At 45.3% G+C, this 17,522-nt stretch overlaps 1 protein-coding gene across 2 annotated transcripts in view; it reads left to right on the top strand.

Moving 5' to 3' along the window:
* Positions 1-5,110: 5,110 nt before the first annotated feature.
* The window catches only part of NEMP1 (nuclear envelope integral membrane protein 1), a 49,700-nt gene continuing 37,288 nt past the window's right edge, over positions 5,111-17,522 (top strand). For both annotated transcript variants that reach the window (XM_089681069.1, XM_089681077.1), the window contains exons 1-2: positions 5,111-5,328; positions 9,924-10,045. In XM_089681069.1, coding sequence (XP_089537195.1) covers positions 5,229-5,328; positions 9,924-10,045 — 222 coding nt within the window. In that variant the 5' untranslated portion in view covers positions 5,111-5,228. The remainder of the gene's footprint in view (positions 5,329-9,923; positions 10,046-17,522) is intronic.

Genomic DNA, 17,522 nt, shown 5'->3' with positions numbered 1-17,522 from the left:
TCAAGAATTAAAGAATAAAAGGGATTTGTTTTTTGTTTTAGATGATTTTAGATACTGCCAGTTGGGACATTTTGTCTCAACGCCCCCTCAGCCGCTTAGGATGACGGAGGACATGCTCCCATTTGAAAAACTGTTGAGCTCTAAGACAGGCTGTGAACATATAATATCTAGGATTTATAAGATCCTGATTGAACTGGTGGGAGCTGGACCCCCATCGTTCTTGGAGGGATGGGAAAGAGAATTAGGTACAAAAATGAATGATCAACAGAAGAGGAAAATGTTTAAGCCAATGCACGGGGTGACGAACACGAATATAGCTGAGATGAATTATAAATGTTTGTCAAGATGGTATTGTACACCGAGAGTGCTACATAAACAGCGAGAAGAGGTATCACTTTTATGTTGGAGAGGATGTAGGGCCATAGGGACAATGACTCACATATGGTGGGAGTGTCTAAAAATTCAGGCATTTTGGCAAGAAGTAATTCATCATATACAGGAGATTTGGGGGACATCTATTCAGAAGAATCCATGGGTGTGTCTCTCTATAAAACAAAGATGTCAGTAAAACAATATAAAAACAGCTTATTATACCATCTGATTAGTGCGGCAAAAGGTTTAAACCCTAAGTTTTGGTAGGTCCAGGACCCTCCAACAATGAGAGACTGGATAGACAGAATTGAATATGTTAAGGGGATGGAGGAACTTTGTTACATGGAGAAAGATGAAATGGGAAAATTTAGAAAGATGTGGGGTAGATGGTATTGTCACGATCGCGGCGTCAGACCCCAGACCTTCTCACCAAACTCGTGACCGAAGGACTAGCCAATCTAAAACCGCGATGTGACGTGCGTAACAATACCACGCCCAGCTGCACCCTGCACAAAGATTTTCCAGCTAATGGACTACAATCTATGTACCTGCAACCTGAGCGATTGTTACTGGGTCAGGTTAATTACACAACTAACCCTCCACACTGCCACCACCTCCTTTTTGTACAGAGAAAGAGGAAACTCGCGTTATCAGTTATAACACTATAATGATTGAAATAAACGTCTGTATAAAATGGTCCGTGGGCCGGTTAGACAGAGGTTTAAACAAACAGTAGCGTCTCTTCAAAGGCAGGGATTCGTAAATTGCAATTAAGAACTATAGAAACAGTTCAACACTTTCAGAAAGAGAGATTTATTACTAAAAGGGTCAAACAGGTGCAATAAAATATTTACAGAGAAGATGTAACTAAGATATATATATAAATATACAGAGAACCACAGCACAGTAAAGAGATATCAGAGGGAGGTGAAAGGGTTAAAGTACTTGCCAAAGTCCTGGGTTTAGCAGATCCAAGTCAGAGCAGGAGGGTGCTTTGATCTCCCTATGTTACAATGGAAAAATGGGATAATTCTTCAACTCAACCTCTTAGGCTTGACAGCCTGCTTTAAAGTTTCCCAGTATGGTGTGGTTCTGAGTAACTGACCAATACTTGTTTAGGGAGGGATCGGCAGGCGGAACCCAAAATTGGAACCAACATCTTTCATAATTCATATTCTGGTCTATAACTTCCCAGCTGCACACGCGACAATTTACCCGCGGGCATATTATTATGCAGACAAGTCTGAGGATTATCTAGATATGAATTATGAAATATGTTGCACGGTTCACGAGTTCTATGTTTCGGCTCCCCTGATGGTCCGAGATAATTTGAATGACCCATCAAACTGTTCACCTGCTCCTAGCCAATCTGACTGGATGTCTGGTTTTTAGGTAAGTCTCTCATATTCCAAGATATGAGACAAAGTGGAAAAATGGAATTTAACAGAGTTTATCTGATTCTGTCACCTCCACTGGGTTAGGCTCATCAGGTCAGCATTTCTTTCAACTTCTGGGAAGGCTCTTTATCTGTTTTATGAGGTGTGAAACTACACAGGCACCTTGGTCAGTGAGGCTCCAATTCTCTTGGGAACACTGGCCTTATCCTGGCCTAGTTGGGAAAGGATACACTTTCGCAGACCGCTCGGAAATGCCTTGCCCGGCCAGTGACCCATAAACAGTACACATACACACACTGGCCAGAGGTCTCCTCTCAGTGAGAGGGAGGTGTGGAAAGATGAGGGGAGAAAATGGAGATGCCTAACAAAATGGTTGAACCACATCCATCTCAACGTTTGCAACAGGTTTGAGTTTAAAACATTAGAAAAATATTTAAAAATGAAAGGTCCCCCATTAGCAGAGGCAGAGAATTTAAATGATTAAATGGATCTATATACATGATTAGACTAATAGGAGTAGAAAGAGATGATAAGACGAAATTGGACAGGGATTTTTGTATTGGGAGTGGGGGTGTTGGGAGGGAATGGGAATAATGTGTACGGGTATGATGTAATAAGAATACAGGTGAAACTCAAAAAATTAGAATATCGTGCAACAGTTCATTTATTTCAGTAATGCAACTTAAAAGGTGAAACTAATATATGAGATAGACTCATTACATGCAAAGCAAGATAGTTCAAGCTGTGATTTGTCATAATTGTGATGATTATGGCTTACAGCTCATGAAAACCCCAAATCCACAATCTCAGAAAATTAGAATATTGTGAAAAGGTGCAATATTCTAGGCTCAAAGTGTCCCACTCTAATCAGCTAATTAAGCCATAACACCTGCAAACGGTTCCTGAGCCTTTAAATGGTCTTTCAGTCTGGTTAAGTAGGAATCACAATCATAGGAAAGACTGCTGACCTGACAGTTGTGCAGAAAATCATCACTGACACCCTCCATAAGGAAGGAAAGCCTCAAAAGGTAATTGCAAAAGAAGTTGGATGTTCCCAAAGTGCTGTATCAAAGCACATTAATAGAAAGTTATGTGGAAGGGAAAAGTGTGGAAGAAAAAAGTGCACAAGCAACAGGGATGACCACAGCCTGAAGAGGATTGTCAGGAAAAGGCCATTCCAAAGTGTTGGGGACTTTCACAAGGAGTGGACTGAGGCTGGAGTCAGTGCATCAAGAGCCACCACACACAGACAGATCCTGGACATGGGCTTCAAATGTCGTATTCCTCTTGTCAAGCCACTCCTGAACAACAAACAACATCAGAAGCGTCTTACCTGGGCTAAAGAAAAACAGACCTGGTCTGTTGCTCAGTGGTCCAAAGTCCTCTTTTCTGATGAGAGCAACTTTTGCATCTCATTTGGAAACCAAGGACCCAGAGTATGGAGGAAGAATGGAGAGGCACACACTGCAAGATGCTTGAAGTCCAGTGTGAAGTTTCCACAGTCTGTGTTGATTTGGGGAGCCATGTCATCTGCTGGTGTTGGTCCACTGTGCTTCATTAAGTCCAGGGTCAACGCAGCCGTCTATCAGGAGATTTTGGAGCACTTCATGCTTCCTTCCGCAGACGAGCTTTATGGGGATGCTGACTTCATTTTCCAGCAGGACTTGGCACCTGACCACACTGCCAAAAGCACAAAAACCTGGTTCAATGACCGTGGGATTACTGTGCTTGACTGGCCAGCAAACTCGCCTGACCTGAACCCCATAGAGAATCTATGGGGCATTGCCAAGAGAAAGATGAGAGACATGAGACCGAACAATGCAGAAGAGCTGAAGGCCGTTATTGAAGCATCCTGGTCTTCCATAACACCTGAGCAGTGCCACAGGCTGATAGCTTCCATGCCACGCTGCATTGAGGCAGTAATTGCTGCAAAAGGGGCCCAAACCAAGTACTGAGTACATATGCATGCTTATACTTTTCAGAGGTCCGATATTGTTCTATGTACAATCCTTGTTTTATTGATTGCATGTAATATTCTAATTTTCTGAGATTGTGGATTTGGGGTTTTCATGAGCTGTAAGCCATAATCATCACAATTATGACAAATCATAACTATTGCTTTGCATGTAATGAGTCTATCTCATATATTAGTTTCACCTTTTAAGTTGCAATACTGAAATAAATGAACTTTTGCACGATATTTGAATTTTTCGAGTTTCACCTGTATATAGTTGTTTTGTAGTTTATTTTATAAAGAAAATTTAATAAAAGATAATATAAAATATATATATGAAAAAAAAATTACATGGCCTACCACTTTGTGTCTGAGTTGCTGTTGTTCCCAGTTGCTTCCACTTTGTTATAGTACCACTAACAGTTGACCGTGGAATATTTAGTAACAAGGAAATGTCACAGATGGACTTATTGCACAGATGGCAACCTATCACGGTACCACGCTTGAATTCACTGAGGTCATGAGAGCGACCCATTCTTTCACAAATGTTTGTAGAAGCAGTCTGCATGCTGAGGTGCTTGATTGTATACACATGTGGCCATGGAGGTGATTGGACCACCTGAATCCAATGATTTGGAGGACTGTCCCAATACGTCTGGCAATACAGTGTAAGCTCCTTCAGACACCTACTAGACTAGAGCCATTTAGTCACGATCACTATTCGCTGCTCACTTATGTTGGGAGGGTATGTCTAAGGCTACGTTCACACTAGTGTTGTGTGCAGGCAGCAGAGAGGCATTTGGGAAGCGTTTTTACCGCTTCCCAAACGCCTCGGACAATTCTGCACATTGCAGCACATGGTGCTGTTCTAACGGGAACGTTAACGTTGCGGCAAAACAGACGCCTCTGGTCGAGTCAGGAGGCGTTGAAGCCTCCTATTCTAGTTTATGGTGCCGCTCCGCAGTGTGGTTGTGACGCGGTTGCGGGGTGTTTGCAGACCGGTAACACCATTCAAACTTCATTATAGGCATTTGTGGGGCGTTTTTAACGCTCGGCAAACGCCTAGCAACTGCCGCTAAACCGCGCATGTGGCGTTTGTGAAGCGTTTGCCTAGAGTTAAAAACCGCTCCGCAAACACCGGACCAACGCTTGCCAAACGCTATAGGGGCATTTGGCAAGCGTTGGTAAAACAGTCACGTGTGAACGAGCCCTTAGAAACAAAAACCCAGGGTACACCTTCACCCCGCCCACACTTCCTCCCGTCCTGTCAAACCCCGCCCAGCTTCTCCCACCCTGATACACCACGATGTCTCCTCTACACGCCAAGCCCTGTAGGGGGCGGTCCCAGGCTGCGGGAACGTCTTCACTGGACGGGGCAACGTGACAATGACGTAACCCGGAAGTTCACATCGTCTAGGCTGGTCTTCCTGTCTAGCAGCGGTGTGTGTTTTAGAGCCGGCTTGCGTTCCACGCCTCGGCTGGATTTCACGTTCAAGCCGGTGGTTATGGCGGGAGAGAAGCATGGAGGAGGCTGGGGGGCGCTGCGGGGGATAATGGCGGCACTTCTCCTGTCACTTTCCCCCGTTTTGTGTTTTACTGCTGCAGGTAACCTGGAGCCCTCTTCTCCCTCGTGTAATGTTATCTGGTAGGGCTCGGTGTATGTCCTGTACAGGACTATCCCGTGTGTTGGCATGACGTTTATAGGGCCTGGTGAATGAATGGCAGCCTCACAACTGCAACCACTATAGTTTTATTAGAGAAATGTAGCATGTCCTGTGTACAGAGGGACTGGCATGGTGACTACAGCTGGCTGGGTGACAGGATCAGAGTGGGTGATGGGAGGCTCAGACCTTCACAATGGCTCTACAGCTCATAGAGTGGTTAAAGTATCACTAAAGGCAAAACTTCCTAGTTGTGGAGAGGGATTACAACGCCTGTCAGTGTTTATTGCTCTCTGCTCCCTATAGACCTCATGCATATCTACATAAAACATTCTGCTTCTAGGCTCGGTTCACACTACTGCAACCTGAAAGTCGTGCCTTTGCCAGGCGACTCAAGTACAACCTTGATGTGACTATTGTCATTTGACTTTGCCTGGGTAATCTTCCTGTAATCTCCAATCCAAATCGCATCAATATAGGGAAGCACTCTAAATGGTTAGCACTCCCGCTTGTCAGTACTAGGGTCATTGATTCGTATCCCACCCACAGTACCACCTGCCTGGAGTTTGCATGTTCTCCCTTTGCCTGCGTGGGTTTCCTCTGGGTACTCCAGTTTCCTCCAACACTCCAAAGACATGCTGGTAGGTTAATTGGCTCTTGTCTAAATTGGCCCTAGTATGTGTATGTATGAATGTAAGTTGTGGACCTTAGATTGTAAGCTCCTTGAGGGTTAGGGACTGATGTGAATGTACTATATATATATATATATATATATATATATATATATATATATAGCGCTATGTAAATTGACGGCGCTTTATAAATACCTGAAATAAATAAAATAACTTGGAGGCAACTTCCAATAAAGTCTATAGGCACAAGTCAGATAGAAGTCGCCTTGAAGTAGTACAGGAATCTTCTGTAAAGTCGGAGTGAATTCCGTAATGGTAATTGACAGCTTTCATTGGCTAAGATGGGATTTCGCATGTTATGTGACTTGGGGTCTCACAAGTTGGATCCCAAATTACGGCAGTGTGAACTGAGCCTTACAGGCACACAGCATATTTGGTTTTATGCCTCTGAATGCAGTTTTATGTTAGACTATGTGGTCATGCATCAGCCATTTTAGATCAGTATTTTCAAAGTGGTTATACAGTCATCATTTTTTTTTTTTTTGCGCTTTTCAAGTGGCACTTACTGTGAACCAACAAAAATAAAGCCAAGATAAATAAACATCATAACTATGCTTACCAACTCATTAGAAAATAGAAAGTGCCAACATCAGGGGCGGACTGATCATTCAAGAACTCGGGCACTGCCCGAGCTTAGTAGGGAGCCCCATGAGATGCCCTTGTTACCTTTCATAGGCTTTTTTGGGTGTGGGCGAGGACACGGGCCCCATGATCTCCTATTGCCCGGGGGTCCCATGAGTTGTCAGTCCGCCCCTGGCCAACATATAAGTGTTATAATGCATAAACCTAAAGTGCCATCTCCAGTCCTTGAATACTATATTCCAACATACTTTATATAGCACCATCAACTTATGCAGCGCTTTACATTTAATATTCACATAAGTACCTGCCCCCAAGGAGCTTAGAATCTAAAGTTCCTAACATACATACTAGGGCCAACTTAGGATAGGTTCACACTTATGCGGACTTCAGTGCGTTTCCCGGTTTGCGGAAACACTACAGATCATTTAACATGATTTCCTATGGATCTAGTTCACATCTGTGGATTTTTGAAAGGGTCAGAGACTTTTTTCTTTTTTCCCACAGCAAATTATTTTGTGTGTAATAGACTTCAATAGAACCGCACCATAAATGCAAGTGTTATGTTTTTGTTGATATTTTTTAAATGCATTTTATGTGTTGTGCGACTTTAGCTGGCTGTTAAGGAGAAGGCGTCCTTAACAACTAGTAGATCCAACATCAATCACGATGAATGCCACCGCTGACCCGAAGAAAAAAAAGTTTTCGAACCCAATGAAGGCTCCTGCCATCTGACAGCTCTTAAATAAGCTAAGGGGTGGGGCAACCCAATGTCACCAGGTGACCCCCACCCCTTTGTGATGTCATTGGCTGGTTCGATGATGTCACAAGATGGCGGGTGTCACCCAGTGATGTCACTGCGTGGCTCTGCCCATTGGCTTGTTTAAGAGCTCACAAACAGTGGGACGTCGGTGGCCGTCAGCTCCTTAACAACCAGCTAAAGTCACACACAGAGCAAATGCATAAAAGATGCCAAATAAAAGGCATCAAAAAAGGATGTAGAAAAAATGCACCTGGAAAATCCATCAAACTTGATTTGCATAGACGTGAACCTAGCCTTAGAGAGGAGCCAATTTACCTTGAAGCATGTCTTTTGGAGTGTGGGAGGAAACCGGAGAAAGCCCATGCAAACTCCAGGCAGGTAGTTCCATGGTTGGATTTTGAACTGAACTCCCTAGTGCTGCTAGGAGGAAGTGCTAACTACTTAGCCACTGTGCTGCCCAAAATTACAAAATCTATGGTGCCATTAAGTAAATGCCATCTTTTATAAATTTAAAGTGCCATGCATAAACCTCATACTTGAATACTATATATCAATCCCTTTTTACTAACAAGTCCTGTTTGAGACTCACTGTGTATGATGTAATCAACAAATCTGTTGGTGCAAAAATAATCACTGGTGCTCAGACTTCACATCCTGCGGTGTTTAATATGTGCAGTACACTGTTATCCCCTCCTTTTTCACCACTCTCACAAGAATATGATGACCCCTTATGTCATAAGTGGATCTCGTCTGCTTTAAGATTGACTCCTCCACTGGTAACTGTGTCCCCGCTTTGTTAGGAAGGCTTTCCTGCTGTTCCTCTCTGTTATGCATGCATGTTTGGGAATAGCCCAGAGGAAGCCTCCAGTAGCGTAATTTAGGTTTATTTTCACCATAAATACAATTTAAAATGCACTTACAATGCTAAAATGCTTGCACTATATACAAACCACATCCCATGTGTTACTTCCTGTGTTCCACTGCCCGGAAATGCGCAAGCGGAAGTGATGTAACAAGCCCTGGCCAACTCATTTTATCACAGAGATGTTATCAGGGATGTTTTCTTGCTTATAACAGTGATGATCATTGTAAATACATATAATTGTACACGTATGAGCAAAAAAATGTATTCCAATGGCCAGAATTTACGCTTAACACCATACTCTCACAGACGCACAATATTTAAGGCTTTTATTCTGCCATGTTTTTTCAGAAATAATATATAAATATATATATATATATATATGTATGTATATGTATACATTCATATGCCCATGTGCATGAGGCCTTGGGGAGGGTCACTGTGTCTTTGTCCTATTCGTGAAAGTGAAAAAAAAACCAATCCCAAATTCTTGGTTGACACCAGAATATTAATAGAGGGGAAATCTTCCATTGGGAACACTCGTGTTCTCTCTCTCACTTTGGAGGGATTTCCTCTAACTTCCTGTTTTGGCTATAGGACAGAATGTGAAGGGAAAACTCGCCAAATGAGAAGGCAAGAAAAAAAAAAAAAAATCTGGCGGGTTATAACTCTCCCTTCATCTATCCAAAATGAGGTTTTGCCTTAAGTTCTACTTTGAAGGCTCTTTCACACGGGCGTTCCGTATGTCCGTTTTTCATCTGTCCATTTACGGATGAAAAATGGACACCCATGTATTTCTATAAACTAGTGGATGTAAACGGATGATCATCTGTTTACATCCGTTAATGCCTGCATCCGCTTTTTGCACTAAAATAAAACCCTATTAAAGCCCTATTTTTCTTCTGTAAAAAAAAAAAAAAGGAACATACAAAAAACGGATGTAAACGGATATATGGATTGTTTTTGCATTGGTAAAGAATGTAAAAAACAGATGTGAACTGATCCATTTCTTCTTGGAATAAATGTGACTGAACTGATGAAAAAAAGGAACGCCCATGTGAAAGGACTCTAACATTTGCGTGGTAGTGGCACCATCATAGCAAGACCTTTCAATGTCATACTTCTTACACAGTGTTAATAAACCTGTCCTGAGCTTTGTATGTAATGTTACTGAAAGTAGAATAAACGGCAAAATGGATTTACATTTTTTTGGCTAGAGTATGGAGGTTTATAACCCCTGTCAATTTTTGTTTGCCATCTGTGTCCCATTGGGGAGATTTCCCTTCACTTCCTGTCCCATAGCCAAAACAGGAAGTCAGAGGGAATCCCTGGTTGTCATCAGAACTAGTGTGCCCAGTCAAAGATTTTTCTCTCTACTACCATTGAAGGGGCAGGGCTTTCTATTCACTTTCGGTGAGGACAGTAAACTTGACAAATAGGGTAAATCTCTCTAATGAGGGAAGATGTCAGCAATACAAACTAATCCCTCTCAGTCAAACTTAGTATATGTTTTGCTATACTATAAAGTACCACTGCACGTTTATTTGTAATTATATTTGCCTTTTATATATGTTGATTTTGCAGGGATTGATTGCTGGTGGCATTTCACACTTATTCAACAAATGTTTATTGTCTTTATTAAGGAAACCAAGTAGATGTTGTGAAACTTGTGGAAGGCAAATTTGACATTTATAAGGAATCGCATAATTTTTGCTACCAGAAACCTTACGAACCAAAATGGCATGACATCTGGACTAAAGTGCAGGTAAGCACTGTAATATGTCAATGCACATGATGCTTTGTATTTATTTTGAATATAATGGCAGTCTGTGTTATTTAAATGGCCTATCACAAACCTGGATGACTTGGATTCTCTCCGTTAGAAATAATGTCAGTGTGCATGCAGAAGAGACTGGATCCAGTTGAGATCATGCACTTCTCTTTGTCTTAAAGCAGTATTAAAGCCACAAACAAAAACTACCGTATTTTTCGCTCCATAAGACGCGCCTAGGTCTTAGAGGAGAAAAACAAGAAAAAAAAATATTCTGAACCAATGGACTGCAGACACAGTACAGGAGATGGACGAGAGACTGCGGACACAGTACAGGAGATGGACGAGAGACTGCGGACACAGTACAGGAGATGGACGAGAGACTGCGGACACAGTACAGGAGATGGACGAGAGACTGCGGACACGGTACAGGAGATGGACGAGAGACTGCGGACACGGTACAGACTGCGGACACGGTACAGGAGATGGACGAGAGACTGCGTACACGGTACAGACTGCGGACACGGTACAGGAGATGGACGAGAGACTGCGGACACGGTACAGGAGATGGACGAGAGACTGCGGACACGGTACAGGAGATGGACGAGAGACTGCGGACACGGTACGGGAGATGGACGAGAGACTGCGGACACGGTACGGGAGATGGACGAGAGACTGCGGACACGGTACGGGAGATGGACGAGAGACTGCGGACACGGTACGGGAGATGGACGAGAGACTGCGGACACGGTACGGGAGATGGACGAGAGACTGCGGACACGGTACGGGAGATGGACGAGAGACTGCGGACACGGTACGGGAGATGGACGAGAGACTGCGGACACGGTACGGGAGATGGACGAGAGACTGCGGACACGGTACGGGAGATGGACGAGAGACTGCGGACACGGTACGGGAGATGGACGAGAGACTGCGGACACGGTACGGGAGATGGACGAGAGACTGCGGACACGGTACGGGAGATGGACGAGAGACTGCGGACACGGTACGGGAGATGGACGAGAGACTGCGGACACGGTACGGGAGATGGACGAGAGACTGCGGACACGGTACGGGAGATGGACGAGAGACTGCGGACACGGTACGGGAGATGGACGAGAGACCGCGGACACGGTACGGGAGATGGACGAGAGACCGCGGACACGGTACGGGGGATGACCAGAGACCGCGGACACGGTACGGGGGATGACCAGAGACCGCGGACACGGTACGGGGGATGACCAGAGACCGCGGACACGGTACGGGGGATGACCAGAGACCGCGGACACGGTACGGGGGATGATCAAGAGACCGCGGACACGGTACGGGGGATGATCAAGAGACCGCGGACACGGTACGGGGGATGATCAAGAGACCGCGGACAGGGTACGGGGGATGATCAAGAGACCGCGGACCTTTGGGGGGGGGGGGGGAGGGAGGGTGAGCGGGCACCTGAATTTGACAAGTACCCGCTCCCACTTCCGCGGAGTTGTCCTCCCTTTACTGTGGGCGCCCGGCTGTGACAGGCGGGTGCCCACTGCGCATGCGCGACAAGTGCTAGACTTTGTGAATGGCCCGGCATCTTCTGGGACCTGTCGTGTGTCAAAGCGCAGCGCTTCTCGCGCATGCACAGTGGGCACCCGGCTGTCACAGATGCTGGCGCGGGAAGACTGCAGCGCTGGACCGAGGAACAGGTAAGGTCCTGCAGCAGAGAACAGCTGAGCGGCCGGCCCAGTATTCTGACATGGTGGCGGCGGAAATACCGGGCCGGCAGCTTTATATTCGCTCCATAAGACGCATTGACATTTCCCCCCCTCCCCCTTTTTGGTGGGGAAAAAAGTGTGTCTTATGCAGTGAAAAATACGGTAAATCTTTTGCAGTTTCCCAATCCCTTGGTGCACTAGTGAATATGGAATGCAGAACTCCTCTTTCCAAAAAATGAATTTTTCCACAGCAACTTGGTTTGTCCTGAGGAATGCATGTATTGGGTCCCAGCAGAGGACACAGTCCACAGAGTGTTTACAAATAATACAATGATCAGAAGCCTTCAAAGCACCCAATTCTGCTCTGATGGTACGTTAGCAGATAAAGATATTTGCCAGTCCAACATATTTTCAACCTATAATATGTATATAGGTTGCTTCTATGCATACAATAATGTATAATTTCTAGGCCTGAGCTTCCATAATAATGTTGTGACTGCAATCAAAAAATACTTTCTTGATACACAGTTTCTACCCCCCAATCTATAAACAGGTGATTGGTCAGTAAAGCACTTTTCATCATAACATAAAAAGACCTTACTGAAAGCAACAGTAGCTAGAATTAAGCTACAATGTATGGAATCCCCGTTACCGAGGATAGTAAATAACTGAACATCTGACTAATTTATATTTCTCTTTGTTAGTTATCTAGTTACCCTCTGCCTGTTGAGTAGAATTAGCATTGGAATAGATTTTTAGTAAAAAGCAGCACATAATACTCACATTAACACTTTTTATGCACAGTTAACCCTTTTGCCCCTAGGTTTTAACCTCTTTCCCTCCAGTGCCATTAATACAGTGACAGTGTTTAAAGTATTATCACTGTATTAGTGTCACGGGTGATGTCCGTGGCAGTTGGCCAGTTTCCACCCAGTGTTGGATTGCCTGCCACACTATCGCAGTCCCACTATAAGTCCCTGATTGCAGTCATTACTAGTATTAAAAAAAAAAAAAAATTCCAGTATATACTGTGTACCCTAGTTTGTAGACGGTATAACTTTCACACAAGCCAATCAATATACACTTGATGGGATTTTTTTTTTCTACTAAAGACATGTGGCAGAATACATTTTGGCCTACATTTATGATGAGATGTTATTTTATATATTGAATGTTTTATATCAGAAAGTAAAAATATTGTGGTTTTGTTTTTTCTCTTTTCAAAAATTTCAGTCTTGTTTTCATTTTAATAATAAAGAATCCAGTGGTAATCGAGTACCACCATAAGAAAGCTCCATTTCTGTGAAAACAAATTACATAAACATAATTTGGGTACAGTGTTGCATGAACGCACATTTGCCACGTGTCCCTATTTTGTCCTCACCTTTGTAGGACTGAGTAAAATTTGCAAGCAGCTCCCCTAACCTGGCTGCAATAAACTTGTGGCTGTCCAGCTGTTGCTTCCCTGGTGCAGATCTTACTGTATGGACTTTTAAATCGTCTTTTTGCATGGGTGTTGTGGCTGGCATTTGATTGTTGTCTTGCTAAATGCAGGTCTTTTTCCCAAGGGTGAAACTATGGCTGTGCAGCTTTCTAGCATGTAGATTCTGCCTGATTTAATTGCCTTTTTGTTTTCCTCCGAGAATGCAGGTTCTGTACCTGATTTTTGCTGGATCTAATGGCACCCCTTATGGTGGATAGAACACTCTGAGTTTCACAGTGGCTTGGGGTGGAATGAAAGCACCTGTCTGGATGCATGGGGCTGTTTGAAAGACCAAGCAAAATTTGTAAGCAGCTCCCCTTATCTGGCTGCAATAAACTTGAAACCATTGACCTGTTGCTTTTCGTGTGCAGACCCAGCTGTATGGACCCTTAAATAGGATATTTGTATTGGTGTTGTGACTGGCATTTGAGATTGTTGCTTTTCCAAAGGCTGAAACCATGGCTGTGCAGCTTTCTAGCATTTAGATTCTGTCTGATCTTAATGTTTATTTGTTTGCCTTTGAGAATGCAGATTCTGCTTCTGACTTTTGCTAGATCTAATGAAGCCCCTTATGGCGACTGGAACTTTTTGCATTTCACAGTGGTTTGGGGTGGGATGAAAGCATGAGGGCTGTTTTGAAGTGTAACTTCAATTCATTTTTTTTTTCCTGTGGACAATTCCCTTGGGTGATCTAGGTATGTTCCCCTGAGTGGTAGTTAACACTTAAGGGGTTTTTCCTAAACAAGCTAAATTCCTGTTGCATTGAGCCTTTTTTTTGGTCTGCTATTCAATATTTATAACAGCTGTAGTTTGGAGTAGACAGGTGTTTAGTATCTTTAAATTACTAGATGGCTTCAGTAACAAGTGTGTGTGTGTAATTTGTTTTTTAAGTGTGGAGTTCTCTTGTAAATGTGCTCAGTATCCCTGCTGGACAGGGATTTGTTTTTTTTTTATTTTTTTAACTGAGACAAGTCCCTGTACATCCAGTTAAATCCACTTATACTATGGCTGCTCTGATGCAGGCTAATGGCTGGTGAGATCCAGTGCCTCCCCTTATGATATTTTTTCCTAGATTTAGTCCTTCTGTGGGCCTCTTAAACCCATATGCCAAATGCTTCCATGTTTTTTCTTACTGCAATTTGCTGCAAAACCTTGTGCTTACTGTCCTGAGCCATGAGTTTGTCTGCCCGTCTTTGTAGCCAGCTGTTGCCAAGAAGTTAAGGGGCATCTTTCAGGTATGGAAAACTGACTAATGAGCTTGTTGCCATTCAGCCTCTCCAGATCTGCATGCATCATGCAGATCCTAAGCTGGGCCTGTGCCGCTCATGCCTTGGAAGGGATGGAATTCCCTAAAATAGAAGATCCTGCAAAATTCCTTGCAAAGCAGCAGATGTATTTCAAGCACCCTTTGGTTACCGAATTAAGGATCCATCTGGAAGTACGAAGCAAAAGCATATTTTCACAGCAAGATGTCAGAATTTTGCCCCTTTTACAGAGGAGGGTGTCCCAGCATATGGAATCGTCCATTTGGTCGATGAGGCCCTTTCAAGAATGGCCAAAAGTCTTTACCTTTAGAAGATGCTGTGTCCCTCAAGAAAGAACTCAGCCGCTGCACTGAACTTAGAAGGGGAAGTTTAAATTGACAGCAAAGATCTGTGATTTTGGTTAGTCTGGTTTCCACAGTATATGTCAATAAAGAAGAAAAGCATTCAAGAGTCAGTTTCAGCTCTCACTCTGGAGAGGTTCTCTTCTGCAGTTCCGGAAGAGAGTCCAGGAAAAACTGGAAAGAGTGTATCCTTGTTCAAGAAGTCAGCAAAGAGCTCCGTTTTGGGAAGCCAGCCTGCTTCCTGGTATTTTGGGTTTCATGCCACCGATACATGTATAATGGGCAGCCTGGGTCTCACATGCTTGGACCTTCAGGACAAGCACTTCAGGCCATGTTTTGGAGATCATTCATCCTTTACACCTCGAATTGTGCCACAAACGATTCCTTGCTCCTAAGACAAGAGAACAGTTCTCCCAACCTGTTTAACTACTTGCCAACCGCAGATAGCCGAATGACGGCTACACTGCGGCCGGCCAGTTCCAAGAGGGACGTCCTCCCAGAACTCGCTCTCCTGTGCACCCTTGGCGATCTCTGTGATCACACACAAATCTATCTCTCAACCCCCCACCTCACCCCTTCGGTCTCCGCCTGAATCACACACCTACTGAGCGACATATCAGACTGGATGTCGCTCCACTTGCTTAAACTGAACCTCTCCAAAACCGAGTTTCTTGTCTTCCCCCCAGCCCGGACACAACCCCCCATTGACTTCTCCGTCACATCCAACAACGCCACCATCAAACCCACCCCGCAGGCCAGAGTACTTGGTGTCATTCTGGACTCCAACCTATCCTTCCAGCCCCAAGTCCAATCTTTAACAAACTCATGCAGACTCCACCTCCGCAACATCGCCAAAATACGCACATTCCTAACCCCAGAAACAACTAAACAGCTCATCCACTCCCTCATCATATCACGACTCGATTACTGCAACTCACTGGCCTGCCTCGCCGCTGGCTATCCCCGCTTTAGTCGATCCTGAATACGGCTGCCAGACTCATTCACCTTTCCAACCGCTCCATCTCCGCCACCCCCCTCTGCCAATCCCTCCACTGGCTTCCGATTGCGCAACGGATCAAATTTAAAATCCTAACACTGACGTACAAAGCTGTCCACCATACTGGCCCGTACTACATCACTGACCTAATATCCAAGTACCGCCCAGCACGCACACTCCGCTCCTCACAAGACCTCCTTCTCTCTAGTTCCCTGGTCTCCTCCTCCCATGCCCGCCTCCAGGACTTCTCCAGGGTGTCACCCATCCTCTGGAACTCCTGGCCCCAACCCATCAGATTATCACCTACTCTCCGCTCCTTTAGGTGCACCCTGAAAACCCATCTCTTCAGGGAAGCCTACACCACCCCCTGCTAACTTGCCGACCTCCTCCACTCTTCCTAGCACTCCATCCCCCACAGCTATCTCCTCCTGTACCACTATCCTCTCCCTCCTAGATTGTAAGCTCGAAAGAGCAGGGCCCTCGATCCCCTCATGTTTTGCATTGTATTGGTATTGTTCTGTCACATGTTCTGTCCCCCTTTGTAATGTACAGCGCTGAGCGAACCATTGGCGCTTTATAAATACTGTATAATAATAATCACCTGTGTCCTATGGACACAGCTGATCAAGTGATGTTGTAAAAGGCCAATCACAGCGGCCTTTTAGCACGTGATCAGCCGTGTCCAATGACACGCTGATCACTGGGAAATGCAATTGCCGGTTCTCGGCTTCTTCACGCTGTCAGAACATGAGGAAAGTACTGCTGAGAACTGGCAGTTGTCAGAGCAGGGATCGCCATCGATCATTGGATCGGTGCCCAGCTAAGTGCCCACCTGTGCCCACCAGTGCAGCCCAACGGTTGCGCCAGTCAGTGCCCAGCAGTGATGCCAGTCAGTGCCACCTATCAGTGCTGTCTGTGAGTGCCGCCTATCCGTGCCACCTCATTAGTGCTGCCTATCAGTGCCGCCTATTAGTGCCCATCAGTGCTGCCTCATCAACGCACATCAGTGAAAGAGAAAAATTACCTGTTTGAAAAATTTTATAATAGAAACAAAAAAACTTTTTTCCCCCCTTCGTCTTTCAGGACAGCACCTTAAGAGACCTCAGCTCCTCCCCACTTGAGGAAACACCTCCACCCTAAACAAAAAGCCTATCACTCCCCTTCGACCTTAGTTTTGGTGTTTCCTCCAGTGGGGAGACATCTTGAGAGAGCCTCTCAGGTGCTGTCAGGGGGCAGCAGGACCTGAGCCTTGGAGTGGGTCCCAGGAGGACTCCAGGCTGCGATCCTCCCTAGGAGTGCTGCAGGGGCAGAGGGCAGAGAGTGAACCCTGGGTGACAGGGTAGGACACTAACCTGGCGGCTGCCCCCATGCCCCCCTCCGGTGAGTTGCAGGTGCCGGGGCGGCCTTGGTGGGATCTGGAGAGGATAGGGGAGGAGTCCCGCTCCTTCTCATGCTGGCTGAGCACGCGGGGCCGGATGTCGGGTGACGTCAATTCCGGCGGAAGGGGCGGGGCTTCTTCCGGGGTCACGGCTTCCGCTTCCGGCCGCGGCCCTAAACACTGGGGCTGGCGGCAATGGCGGTGCATCACGGGACAGAGCCTGGGGGACAGGCACACCGCGAAGACTGGCGACCACCCAGAGACACCGGGACCAGGCGAGGCCTGCACCAGCCAAACCCAGGTA

Source organism: Staurois parvus, unplaced genomic scaffold (assembly GCF_062004578.1).
Source record: "Staurois parvus isolate SC_StPar_1 unplaced genomic scaffold, SC_StPar_1.0 ptg000017l, whole genome shotgun sequence".
Lineage (NCBI taxonomy): Eukaryota > Metazoa > Chordata > Amphibia > Anura > Ranidae > Staurois > Staurois parvus.
Note: the sequence above shows the minus strand (reverse complement) of the source record. Positions and strands in the feature narration are given on the sequence as shown.